Raw genomic sequence first — 13,685 nt, forward strand, 5'->3', positions numbered from 1 at the left:
TTAGAATTTTAAAGTAACTAATATTTTAACAACCATTCACTATTTTAACTAAGATTTTAATGATAACTTGATACTTTAAAGGTACTCGCAGCTAAAAACAAGAAGCTCTGTACAGTTGCCTCTTGCTCTGATTATTTAAAGCTTTGTGCTCTATTTCTTGGGTGGAGGGAAAAAGAGCGAGTCCTTTCCTGACCACCTGATGGCACAGCTGCCTGCTGGTGTCTTTCATAGTGATTCAGAACATATTTGATCATGCATTTTATTTAATTTTTTTTCTAGACAGTAATTTTTTATTATATTTGTTTCAGGTGTACAGCATAATGGTCAGACAATTGTATAATTTATGAAGTGATCCCTGATATTTTCATCACTCACCCGGTACCATACATAGTTGTTACAACATCATTGCTTATATTCCCCATGCTGCTCTTTCCATGCCCATGACTGCTTTGTAATTTCTTATTCCCTTCACCTTTGTGATGCTGTATTTTAATTATTTACTTATTTGCTTGTTTATTGTCATCTCTTCCCACTAGACTTTCCATGCTACAAGGGCAGGAAGAAAGTTCACTATATCTCAGTACTTAATATATTCATGATATATAATAGACACTCAGTAAATATTTGGTAAGTGATTAAATGCATTTTTAGAAGAATGGCACATAGTGTTATTATAATTTGGTTTATTTAATGTACATGGTTATATGAAATCCAACTTGTAGAGCAAATTTTGGGTGCAGTCTGTTTGCAGTACTAAACATTTTTTTTTAACTGAGGGATTCACTTTACTATTCTTTTTAATTGGGAGCTTTTTTAAAAAACTGAGGAATTATTTTGATAATAAGAGGGTTCTTAACTATGAGATCAAGAACCAATTTATAACTTGAAGCTAAGGATTCTTTCCCCAGGAAAAGCAATTTAGCCGATTATAAATCTGTGTTTATAGCAGTGAGGTTTCTGGACCTTTACAGGTGAGCCCTTGAATCCATCAGCTGAGAACTCAGGCTACACTCTCTGAAACTGTGTATAAAGAACAAAACTTTGATAGTTTAAAAATGGAAGTCTTTTACTTAAAACCCTTGAGCCTATGGCCTTGTAATCAAAACTGTAATTATTGTTAGATTGGTTCCATGTGTAATTAAGACAGGAAAAAAAACCCAAGCCAGTAAAATGAGTAATGCAGGGAAATTCTGACACAGAGCTCCCTTTGGGAGAGGGCTTTACACATTCATCCCTGGCCAGTCCTCTGGGGAAGATTCTTATCTTGGCTGCACAGATTGTTCACAGTTTTCAACATAAAGGAAAACAAAGTGGTCTGCCTTTTCTTGGGGAAGCCTCAAGAAAGTATTTCTGGCTGGGCTGTTTCCCTCAGCATGTTGTTTGGTGGTCTGATTGCTGAGCTTCTCTTTTATTTCAGATTCCTGTGGTACATTCCAGCCCTCTGGAGCTGTGTAGGGATGACACAGCACACCTCACACCTGGGGAATGCTGGGATGTTATTTTATTGCCTTTGGCACTTTGTTGATCTCCTACTGCTTCAGTCTGATCAATGGGGAGTTCAGAACTGCAGTTAGGAGATGGTTTACCTGAACTATTATTGCTGTGATGGAATTAATGATCATATATTGTCCAGTGTCCAAAGCAGATACATGAAATATGTTTTATTTTATAGTCCCCCTCTCAAATGCCGTTGTTCAACAAAGGCTTTTTATATTGATTAAAGGCAATTAATAAATGAAAGTGTAATTTAATTTCTTCTACACCTATGGTGAATTTGATGAGTCTTGCTTGTCTATAATGACATATTCAGGCAACACCTTTATTTACTAAGTGCAATAATTACGGTGGAATGCCTTTTCCTGTGCTTCTTGGTGGATAAACCACTCTTGATACCTTTATTTGGGTCAAAGTGTTCTTCACCAGCCTTGGAAGTACTGGCCTCATGGAAACAGTTAATCTTCCCGTGACCCACTTTGGAACAATATGGATACAAAGGTGCTTCTCTAGACTTGATCTAAAGTATTGTGCGTTTAGTAACTAAGCTTCGTTACTTGAACTGCCAGAGATTAAGAGTTGGCTGTATATTTGCTAGTTCTCTCTGTTTAGCAGTTTGGTATGTTGGAAAGCTACTTGGTAAATCTCTTTTCCCCCCTTCATATGAATATATACACATATGTAATTAGACTTTATGCTCATTAGTAATTCAGTCAATACTAACTGACTATATAGTTGCTAAGCAGTAGTTACTGGGGATTCAATGATGAACTAAAATTAGGATAACCATGTAAGTTTTAGTCCAGTTAGATCCCTTTGAGACACAAAGATATCACTCTTAATAATTACTCGAAGACAATAGTTGTGAACTGGGACTGTGCCAGGAAAACTGGGCGATGACCACCCAGTTACGGCAGGCACGGTCTCTGTCTGCATGGATCTTGCAGTCAGTGGAGGAGATGGTGATTAATCCAACGGTCAGATAATAAATGCCAGTTTACAGCTGTAAAAGTGACAGAAGACCAAGTAATAGGGGATGTGACCTGAAGAGAGGGGGTTAGGGAAGGCCTCTCTAAGGAGGTAAATTTTATGCTGAGATAGGGAAGGGTACAAGTAGAGTATGGGGAGAATATTTCAGAAGGAAAAAGAAAGTGCCATAAGCTTTGGGGTGGGAAGGGAGTATGGTGTGTCCAAACAAGCATGAGAAGACCCAAATGGAGCCAACATAGGTCTCAGTGCAGAGCACAGAGGAGGCTGAGGCCAGGAAGCTCATCAGGTCCGTACCGCACACACTGCGCAGGGCCTTGGCTACCCTGGCATGGATGTAGACTTTACCCAAAGCAGCACGAAGCCATGATAGAAGGTAAAGGTGGGAGCAGGTAAGTAGGTGGTGGGTCATGTGTGGTTTGTGAAAAGATGACTTGGGCTGCAGTGTGAGGAAGAGGTTGAGCAGGGCTGGGTAGGGTCATGCAGGGCTGGGGGCAAGAGTCATTCTAGGGAGAGTGTTTAGGTAGCTCTTGTATTAGTTCAGTCAAGAGACTGGTGACTTTAGGGTGGAACAGTGCAGTTGGAGCAAACAGAAGGATTTGAAAGCAACATTCAAAAGGATTTGGAAATAGACTGTTTAGGGAAAATGAAGGGTGTTTAAAATTCTTTTGTGCCACGTATCTGTCTATCCTATCTAATAAAAGTAATATGCAAATTGATTGTCACTCCAACACACAAGATGGCCACCCCCATGTGGTCAAAGATGGCTGCCCCATGTGGACACAAGATGGCTGCCACAAGATGGCTGCCACAAGATGGCCGGCAGCGGGGGACAGTTGTGGGCAATCAGGCTAGCAAGGGAGCGCAGTTAGGGGCGACCAGGCAGGCAGGGGAGGGAAGTTGCGGGGGACCAGGCCTGCAGGGGAGGACAGTTGAGGCGGGACCAGGCCAGCAGGGGAGAGTAGTTAGGGGCGACCAGGCAGGCAGGGGAGTGGTTAGGGGGTGGTCAGACTGGCAGGCAAAAGTGGTTAGGGGCAATCAGGAGACAGGCAGGTGAGCGGTTGGGAGCCAGCAGTCCTGCATTGTGAGAGGGATTTCCAACTGCCCGTTTAGGCCCGATCCTGGTGGGATCGGGCCTAAACGGGAAGTCAGACATCCTTTGAGGGGTCCCAGATTGGAGAGGGTGCAGGCTGGGCTGAGGGACACCTCCTTCCTCCCCCCATGCACAAATTTCGTGCACTGGGCCTCTAGTATATATATAAAAACCTAAGTGACCTGATGACGGGACAACCAGACGACCGGCCGGCAGCTATGATGTGCACTGACCACCAGGGGCAGATGCTCAGTGCAGAGGCTGCCCCTTGGTGGTCATTATGCTCCCACAGTGGGAGCGCCACTCAGCTGACAGATGGGCACTAGACGCCAGGCTCACAGCTGGTGAGTGGAGCTGTGTGAACCTCTCCCGTGGACATTCCCCCTGCGCGCCAGAGTGAAGTGGCAGCGGCAGGTGCAGTGGGGTCTGGATGAGTGGGAGCGGCGCAGCGCCCAGCCCGGGCTCAGGCTCCTCCTCAGCTGCCTGCGCTTTGCGCACTACTTCGTGCTGTGTGGGATTGACGCGGACAGCGGGCTGGAGCCCTAGGAGCTGGCAGGTAAGGCCCGGCTGCTGCGGTGCGGAGGTCCACTGATCCCCGCAGGCCAGGCCGAGGGACCCCGCTGGTGCACAAATCCATGCACTGGGCCTCTAGTAATGACATATAGTTCCATTGTGTTCTGTCTGCCTATTTTGTAAGTTAATAATGGGAGCACAGAGCAAAACCACAGGGCATTTAGGGCTGGCCTCACTGACTCTGGAGACAGTCCCCAAGTGACTGCACATAGTTTCTGAGAAGTCACAAACCCAGAAAATAACTTCACTCTTTGGTATCTCCAGGGTACCATGTAGTCTGTGGCATAAAGAATGAGTTGGGTGTGGGGGGGGAGTATGGCCTTTATGTTCTTATGCAAGAGTTGAACTATAGTATGATCCTAACGAGTATTGCTGTGTCCTTGATTTCTTACACTGATCTCTCCTCATTAGCCTGTAGGGTGCTGTGACAAAGGTGTCATTTAGGATGCCAGAATATTAATTTTCTCAATAACGGGTTGAAGGTGCCCTGAAGGAGTTAAGGTAAAGATTCCCAGATACTTCATCTGTGATCAGGGTGCATTGTGGACGTTGGACCAGCTGGTTTGTCAACATGGTTCTTTTATAAGGTTGTTGCTCATATTAAAGTGTGATGTAATAGAGGCTATGAATTAAAAATAAAAACCCACAGGGTCACGTGAATGTGTGTAAACACCAATGAACTAAGCATATCTTTATAGAACATGCTGTTGTGGGTGGAGACGTTTGCTTTTTGTACATGGCATAGCATCAGGCTAACATTGCTGTCTGCACATTTACCGCATTATGAAATACTGCAGGTTGCTTCTTTCCTAGACTCTGGGTTCTTGTTTCACTCACACTGCCTTCATAGCTGATGTGGTGTGTACACTTTTTAGCAACAGTTGAACCAGACCTATTTCTGGGGTAATCTTGAAATCTTAGTACAGATATTGTACTAAGAACATCAAAATTTATATTAATGAGCAAAATTCTGTTTACTTTTTAGGTATTAAATATCAATTTTATGGCATTCTAAAATTCTTAAGATGGTATCTTGAATGTTCTTCCAAAAATACTTTCAGAGCAGAGGTTCTTTCACAGGTTTCTCTTCTTTTTTCTTTTCTTTATTTTTTTTTCCCCATCACCATTTATCCCCCTACACTCTCTTCCACCCTCATCCATCCCCTCTTCCTCCTGCAATCAGCACTCTGTTGTCCGTGCCCATGAGTTCTTTTTCTTTTTTTGTTTGTTCTTTTTTTGCTCAATCCCCCTCATCCCCAAACCCCCTCCCAGCTCTCTACGAGTCTGTCTCTATTTTGCTTATTAATTCAGTTTGTACATTAAAATCTACATATGAGTGAAATTGGCACTTGTCTTTCTCTGACTGGCTTATTTCACTTAGCATAATGTTTTCCAGGTCCCTCCATGCTGTCACAAAGGGTAAACTTTTCTTCCTTTTTACAGCTGAGTAGTATTCCATTGTGTAAATGTACCACAGCTTTTTTATCCACTCATCTGCTGATGGGCATTTGGGCTGCTTCCAAATCTGGCTATTGTAAATAATGCTGTATTGAACATAGGAGTGCATATATTCTTTCAAATTAGTGTTTTGGGATTCTTCGGATATACTAGCATTTCCAGAAGTGGAATTGCTGGGTCATAAGGTAGTTCCATTTTTAATCATTTGAAGTAACACCATACTGCTTTCCACAGTGGTTGCACCAGTGACTATACACCAGTCAGCACTCCCACCAGCAGTGTAGTAGGGTTTCCTTTTCTCCACATCCTTGCCAACACTTGTTGTTTGTTCATTTATTGATGATAGCCATTCTGACAGGTGATATTTCTGACAGGTGAGGTGATAATTTCTCTGTGGTTTTAATTTGCAGTTCTCTGATAATTGGTGATATTTAGCTGCTTTTCATATGTCTATTGGCCATTTGTATATCCTCTGTGGAGAGTTGTCTGTTCAGGTCCTTTGCCCATTTTTAAGTTGGATTCTTTGTTGTTGTTTTTTTATGTTGAGTTTTATAAGATCTTTATAAATTTTGAATATTAATCCCTTATCAGATGTATTAGTGAATATGTTCTCCTATTCAGTAAGTTGTCTTTTTATTTTGTTGATAGTTTCCTTTACTGTGCAAAAACTTTTTCATTTGATGTAGTCCCATTTGTTTCCTTTTTATTTTGTTTCCCTTGCTCAAGGAGATATAGCAGAAAAATATTGCTACGAGAAATGTCTGAGATTTTACTGTGCATGTTTTCTTCTAGGATTTTTATGATTTCGAGTTTAGCATTTAAGTCTTTAATCCATTTTGAGTTTATTCTTGTGCACAGTGTAAGAAGGTGGTCTAGTTTCATTTTTTTGCCCATATCCAATTTTCCCAGCACCGTTTATGGAATAGACTATCTTTAGCCCACTGTATGCTTTTGCCTCCTTTGTCAAATAGTAATTGACTATAAAGGCATGGGTTTATTTCTGGGCTCTCTGTTCTGTTCTCTTGATCCAAATGTCTGTTTTCATGCTAGTACCATGCTGTTTTGATTATTGTGGCCTTGTAGTATAGTTTAATACCAGATAGCATGGTTCCTCCAACTTTGTTCTTTTGCAAGATTGCTGTTGCTATTCAGAGTTTTTTGTGGTTCCATGTAAATTTTTGGAATATTTGTTCTAGTTATGTGAAATATGCCATTGGTATCTTGATAGGAATTGTGTTGAATCTGTAGATTGCTCTGGGTAATATGTATATTTTAATGATGTTAATTCTTCCTACCCATGAACATGTATATACTTCCACTTACTTGTACCTTCTTTAGTTTCTTTCTTCAATGTCTTATCATTTTCCAAGTACAGGTTTTTTACATCCTTAGTTAAATTTATCCCTAGGTATTTATTCTTTTTGAAGCAATTGTAAAGGGAATTATTAGTTTCCCTTCCTGATAGTTCATTATTGGTGTATAAAAATGGAACTTATTTCTGGATATTTCTTTTGTATCCTGCTACTTTACTTAATTCATTTATCAGTTCTACTAGTCTTTGGTAAAGTCTTTAGGGTTCTCTATATACAGCTTTATGTCACCTGTAAGTGACAGTTTTACTTTTTCCTTTTCAATTGGATGCCTTTTATTTCTTTTTCCTGTCTGAATGCTGTGGCTCGTTCTCCCATTATTATGTTGAACTAGAGGTCCGGTGCACGAAATTCATGCACGGCTAGCATCCCTAGGCTTGGCCAGTGATTAGGACCTATTGGGGCCTTACGGCCGCTGGCCAGGGCCTTCCTTCCGGCTGACGGCCAAACTCCAAGGGGACACTTTGAATATTAGTCTTCTATATATATAGACTAGAGGCCTGATGCATGAAATTCATGCAAGAGTAGGCCTTCTTTCCCCCGGCTGCTGGCATCAGCTTCCCTCTAGTACCCAGGACCCGGGCTTGCTTCCCTCCGGCTGCTGGCAGGTACCCAGAACCTGGGCTGGCTTCCCTCCTGCCGCCCTCAGGCACCCGGGACCCAGACTGGCTTCTTTCTGGCCGCCTGCAGGCACCTGGGGTCCGGGCTGGCTTCCCTCGGGCCCCAGCTTCATCAGGAAGGATGTCCGGAATGACGCTTGGAAGACGTCAGTCTAATTAGCATATTACCCTTTTATTATTATAGATTAGAGGCCCAGTGCACGAAATTCATGCACGGGGGGAGGAAGGGGGTCCGTCAGCCCGGCCTGCACCCTCTTACAATCCAGGACCCCTCAGGGGATGTCCGACTGCCAGTTTAGGCCTGATCTCAGGCGGGATCGGGCCTAAACTGGCAGTTGGACATCCCTCTTGCAATCCAGGACTGCTGGCTCCTAACTGCTTGCTTGCCTTCCTGATTGCCACTAACCACTCTGCCTGCCTGCCTGCTCACCCCTAACTACTTTGCCTGCCTGCCTGATCGCCCCTAACTGCTCACCTACCTGCCTGATCGCCCCTAACAGCCTCTGCCTCGGCCCCTGCCGCCACAGCTTCGTCCAGAAGGATGTCTGGCTATCTGGTCTAATTAGCATATTACACTTTTATTATTATAGATGAGAGTGGTGAAAGTGGACATCCCTGTTTTGTTCCTGATCTTAAAGGGAACACTTGTAGTTTTTGCCCCCTGAGTATGATATTTGCTCTGGGTTTGTCATATATGGCTTTTATTCATTGAGGTTTGTTCCCTCTATTCCTGTTTTGCTGAAAGTTTTTATCATAAATGGGTGCTGGATTTTATCAAATGCTTTTTCTATTGATAGGATCATGTGATTTTTGTCTCTCAATTTGTTTATCTGGTGTATCATGTTTATTGATTTGTGGATTTTGTACCAACCTTGCATCCCTGGAATAAATACCACTTGATCATGATGTATGATCATTGTAATGTGTTGCTGGATGATGTTTGCTAATATATTATTGAGGATTTTAGCATCTATGTTCATCAGAGATATTGTTTTCTTTCTTTGTCATGTCTTTCTCTGGTTTTGGAATTAGGATAATGCTGGCCTCGTAAAATGAACTTGGGAATCTTCCCCCTCTTGGATTTTTTGGAATAGTTTGAGAAAGATAGGTGTTAGTTTTTCTTTGAATGTTTGGTAAAATTTACCTTTGAAGCCATCCAGTCGATGACTTTTATTTTTTGGGAGTTTTTTTTTTTTTTATTACTGCTTCAAATTCACTAGTTGTAATCCGTATATTCACATTATCTGATTCTTCCTGATTTAATTTTGGAAGAATGTATGTTTCTAGGAATTTATCTATTTCATCCAGATTGTCCAATTTGTTGGTATATAGTTGTTCACAATATTTTTAAAACAATTCTTTGTATTTTTTGGTGTCAGTTGTTACTTCTCTTTTATTTCTGATTTTATTTATTTGGGTCCTCTCTCTTTTTTTCTTTCTTTTTTTTTTTTTAATATATTTTATTGATTTTTTACAGAGAGGAAGAGAGAGGGATAGAGTTAGAAACATCAATGAGAAGAAACATCGATCAGCTGCCTCTTGCACACCCCCCACTGGGGATGTGCCCGCAACCAAGGTACATGCCCCTGACTGGAATCGAACCTGGGACCCTTGAGTCCGCAGGCCGACGCTCTATCCACCGAGCCAAACCGGTTTCGGCTCTTTTTTTCTTGATGAATCTGTCAAGGTTTGTCAATCTTGTTTATCTTTTCAAAGAACCAGTTCTTAGTTTCATTGTTCATTTGTATTTTTTTTTTCAGACTATTTCAGTTTATTTCTGCTCTGATCTTTATTATCTCCTTCCTACTTTTACTCACGCTGGGCTTTGATTGTTTTTTTCTTCAAGTTCCTTTAAGTGTAAAGTTAGATTGTTGATGTGAGCTTCTCATTTCTTTTGCTTAGCTCCTTAATCTTGGCAAATTACAGATTACTACCTCACTTTATACATAGGGATTGAGTTTCCATTGCCAATCTTGTTGGTTGATTGGAGATGAAAAAGGATGTTATTGGATTTTTGTTTTTTTGTCTCTTCCTTTTTGGTTTTCTGTTTTTTTTTTTTTAATTTAATTTAATTTTATTTGTTCTTAGCTGAGTATTCTTCCCTTTTTGGTTTTCTGCTTTCCTTTGTTTAGCTGACTATTCTAAGCAGGCCTTTGGCTGACCAAAAGAGCTGGATATTATTTTTCAAAAGCTTAGTGTATATTTTGATATCTTGTTGTCGGATTTGATACTGAGAATGACCGAAGCCAGTGTTCAGGTGACTTTGACTACTGCTTGCCAACTCATTACTTTTCTAAGCACTGAATCATATTTTAGATTAAATGTGGTTGATTTTTTTCCATTCAGTTTTTAAAACCTTACACACTGAGTTAGATATGTGGCTGGAATTTAAACTGTGTTTTCCATTGTGGTGTTTTTGGATTATTGTCCTGTAGGAACTTGGATAGTCCAAATATTTATTTGATGGCAATGTATTCAATTTTTAAATTAAGTAATAGTAATCAAAATCATTTGTTTAACATACAAGTTTAGATCTTTGATCAAAAGATCAATTTTGATTAACTCCCTGAAAAGACATGTAATTTCAACATTATCCCTGTGGTAAATGGAGCAACTGTGTTGCTTAAAAATCCTTATTAGTGACAAGGAAGTAATAATGCCTACCTACAAGGACCACTCTGAGGGTAAATAAGATCATTCATTTGTTCATTCAACAAATATTTATTAAGCATCTAAATGTATAAGGCACTGCACTAGACATTAGGGATTTGACAGAGAACTAAACCAAGTCCTTGCTCTCACCGATCTTATATATTAATATTTTTAAAGTACATTATAGGTGATTAATGGTAGTTCTAATTGGTGCTATCCAAAATTTTAATAAAACTTGTGATCTAAAATAGGTTGTTAAATTATTTAAGAAGTTTTCTTATTTTGAATATGAATAAAATTAGAGGGGTTGAAAAATTTGCACATTAATTTTCAGGTTCTGAAACAGTGATTCTTAACTTTGATTGAACATTAGAATGACCTCTGGAGCTTTAAAAAAACCAAAATGCCAGGAGGCTATCCTCAGAGATTCTAATATAATTGGTCAGGGTGGGACCCGGGCATTAGTAATCTTTAAAAAGCTCGAAAGGTGATTCTAATGGGCAAGGATGGTTGACATTTACTGCTTAAAGGTGGGAATATTTTATGAGTACTTACACATTATGGCTAATGGTAGATTTGATATTTATATATCAAGATATATAACTGAATGTGAGAGAGGAACTATACCATTAGGTATGGATAGAACAAGTTTGATGATAGGTTTCAGAACAAAATATGTGGTTGCAGAATGCCAGGATGTGTGCCTGGGGCGTGACTGCCACAATGGGTCTGTGTCACTGTACCAGACAGACCTTAGTAGCCTCATCTTTAAAATGGGGTTTGGTTAAATGCAGTGAGGGTGCTGGCCCATCCTCGCATTTTGCTGTGCCGTGATATTCGGGTTAATGCCCCAGTGTACGAATTGCTGTTACCAAAGACTTCCTGGCCAGCTGCCTTATTCCCTCCCTTCTCTATCGCCAGTCAAACCAGTGGGGAATATCCGACCAAAGCCTGCCGGACTCGGCCAGCTAACTCACTCTTGAGAGGGTTTGAATAAATATACAAATGTTATTACACCTGGGAGACAGAAGGGTGAGGAAGAGGTGTGAGAGCACAGTGGTCACCTGGGACCATGTGTGGACTGAGGCCGACTGCACAAGGAGAGACTAACATGGGTAGGTGTGCGTAGCAAGGCGCACTGACCCCTGGGAGAGACCCCTTGTCCAGCTCCATCTGCAGGGCTCCAGCTGTGTTTAATTCCTGTCCTCTGCAACTGTGATGTGCCTGCTATTGACTTAGCATTTCTTCTTCCCGGGACGCCCCTCAGTGGGCTTCTGTCCTTTGCTTTGAGTAGAACGTGAGGTGAGTAGAAACTTTTGAGAAACAAATGGGACGATAATAAAAATAGAAACGGGGTAAGGTGAATAAGCAGAATAGTGTGATGTTGTGGAAAGAATGAGGATAGGAAGCTAAGATCAGAGCCCTTACAAAAATAGCTCTGTGACCTTACCCAAGGTGCTTCACACTAGCAGGTTTGTCTAAAACGGGAATGGTGCAGTCTCCTAGGGATGGCCTAGGGAAAAGACATTGCCGTTGTAGAAATGCTTTGAAAGGTAAAGGGGCATATCTGTGAGGGGATCACCTTGTTAACAGATATTTCGAGAATGCATCTTTTGAGACATTTGCCTCCAAGACATCCATAGTAGAGAAGAGTTATAAAATATGTTGAAGGACTAAGTTTATAAGTGTTGATTTAACTCTAAACAGAATACATTTTTACTTCTGTCAATTTTAAATTTTCGTAGCTTGTTTTTCTCCCAATGATTATTTTTAGAATTTCTAATTATTTGTTACCTAAATCATCTCATATATTTCTTAAAATATATATCTTAGATATAGTTCAGTTTTTAATAAAGTTCTGCAGAATGTATGGGTAACATGTTCTGTGTGTTATGAGTTAATGATAAAGTTATTGTTTTTCTTTGCATTCAGTGAAGAGCAAAAATTAGGTCATGCATGTAAACAATTTAGTTGGTTGGTTTCTCTCTTGTCCTCAGTTGGCACACCCTAAAATGAATGTGCTGTCTCCCACTCAGTGGGGTGAGCAGACAATTGGAAAGGCCTGTGCTTGGAGCAGTGAGGGTGTCTGGGGTTCAGGACTGAGGGAAATGGTTGCTGCTGGGAGCGTGCTTGCCTTTGGACGACTTGAAGCCTGACTCAGACAAGAGTTCTCATCCTTCTGCATGCCTCTTCAATTCATTGACACAGTTGGGTAACTAAGAATGACAAGGTGGAAAAAAAGGAAGGTTGGATCGTTCATTAGGTAGAATGTGTATAAAATCGTTCCTATCTTTCATGCAGCTATTTACACCAAGCGGAATAATCCCCCCTCCAGGAAATGCTGTTACATTTCCCATTATATTTTGGCATTAATTTTATTCCCTTTTTCAGGGCCGCTTATAAACTCAGTTTATGTCATAGGCAAAAGTATAAGGATTTTTAATAGATTCTTCTGCTGGGAAGACCTAGGCCACTTTTTTCTTGCATTCCAAGTTGTTTGCCGTTGCTTTCATAGAAAAGAACGATAACTGAATGCTGCTCTTGTAGATCTGACATGGGGCCGCAGGCTTCTTGATCAGGAGCAGCTTTTATAGGATTACCTCGCTGCCAGATGTTAAAGAGTTCTTTAAAAGGTGCAAAGGTTAGCCCAGCAGTTTTGGCTCAGTTGTTGAGCATCGACCTATGAACCAGGAGGTCACGGTTTGATTCCCTGTCAGGGCACATGCCTGAGCTGAGGGCTTGATCCCCAGTGTGGGGTGTGCAGGAGACAGCCAGTTAGTGATTCTCTCTCATAATTTATGTTTCCATCTTTCTCTTCCTTTCTGAAATCAATAAAAATATTTTTAAAAAATAAAGTAAAAGGTATGAAGTTTATATTTCCAGTGGAGTATGCAATACTGTTTTTTAAAAAAAATTACTGGCAAGTTGATTAGCGTTTATAAAGTTAAGTTAGTGGAAAATCATTAATTATCAGAGGGTGCCTTTGTTTGTTTTTCTGATTGGTGTTATGAACAAAAAGTAAAAATACCTAAGGATTGTAGATGAAATTCTGTAATAGGGCACTGAAAGAGGATTGCTAATCCATTATTTTCTAGGGAAACATTAAGAACTACAGAAACTTAATAGAGGGACACTGGGTATTTAATTTAAATGTTCCTGGAAGGCATTAGATGCTTATCAACATTATGGTTATTATTGTTTTATTTGACCTTCTGTCCACGGGGTAAATGATATATGATTGGTTCATAGAAACCAATCATTTACCAAAAAAGAGTTTTGTACCATTGGTCCACTTGCTGTGTGACTGGGCAGCTTCTTGATTTCCTTCTCAAAGAATCAGTTCTCTGTAGATTTTGACCATCTTCCCAATGTGATGTATTCAAAGTGTCCTATGACCTAGCCTTGTGATATGTTTTATTAGACACAACTTAGTATTGA

At 40.6% G+C, this 13,685-nt stretch overlaps 1 protein-coding gene across 8 annotated transcripts in view; it reads left to right on the top strand.

The window, feature by feature from the left end:
• Positions 1–13,685, top strand: part of MITF (melanocyte inducing transcription factor) — a gene marked incomplete at its 5' end in the record, with an annotated part of 254,096 nt that overhangs the window by 73,380 nt on the left and 167,031 nt on the right. Inside the window, one exon of one of the 8 annotated variants that reach the window (XM_079794745.1) lies at positions 9,216–9,282. The exons of the other annotated variants lie outside the window; for them this stretch is intronic. Coding sequence (XP_079650871.1) covers positions 9,269–9,282 — 14 coding nt within the window. Of the gene's footprint in view, positions 1–9,215; positions 9,283–13,685 lie in introns of those variants that run through there. 8 annotated transcript variants of the gene reach the window in all.

This window comes from Cnephaeus nilssonii (genome assembly GCF_951640355.1).
Source record: "Cnephaeus nilssonii genome assembly, chromosome: 17".
Lineage (NCBI taxonomy): Eukaryota > Metazoa > Chordata > Mammalia > Chiroptera > Vespertilionidae > Cnephaeus > Cnephaeus nilssonii.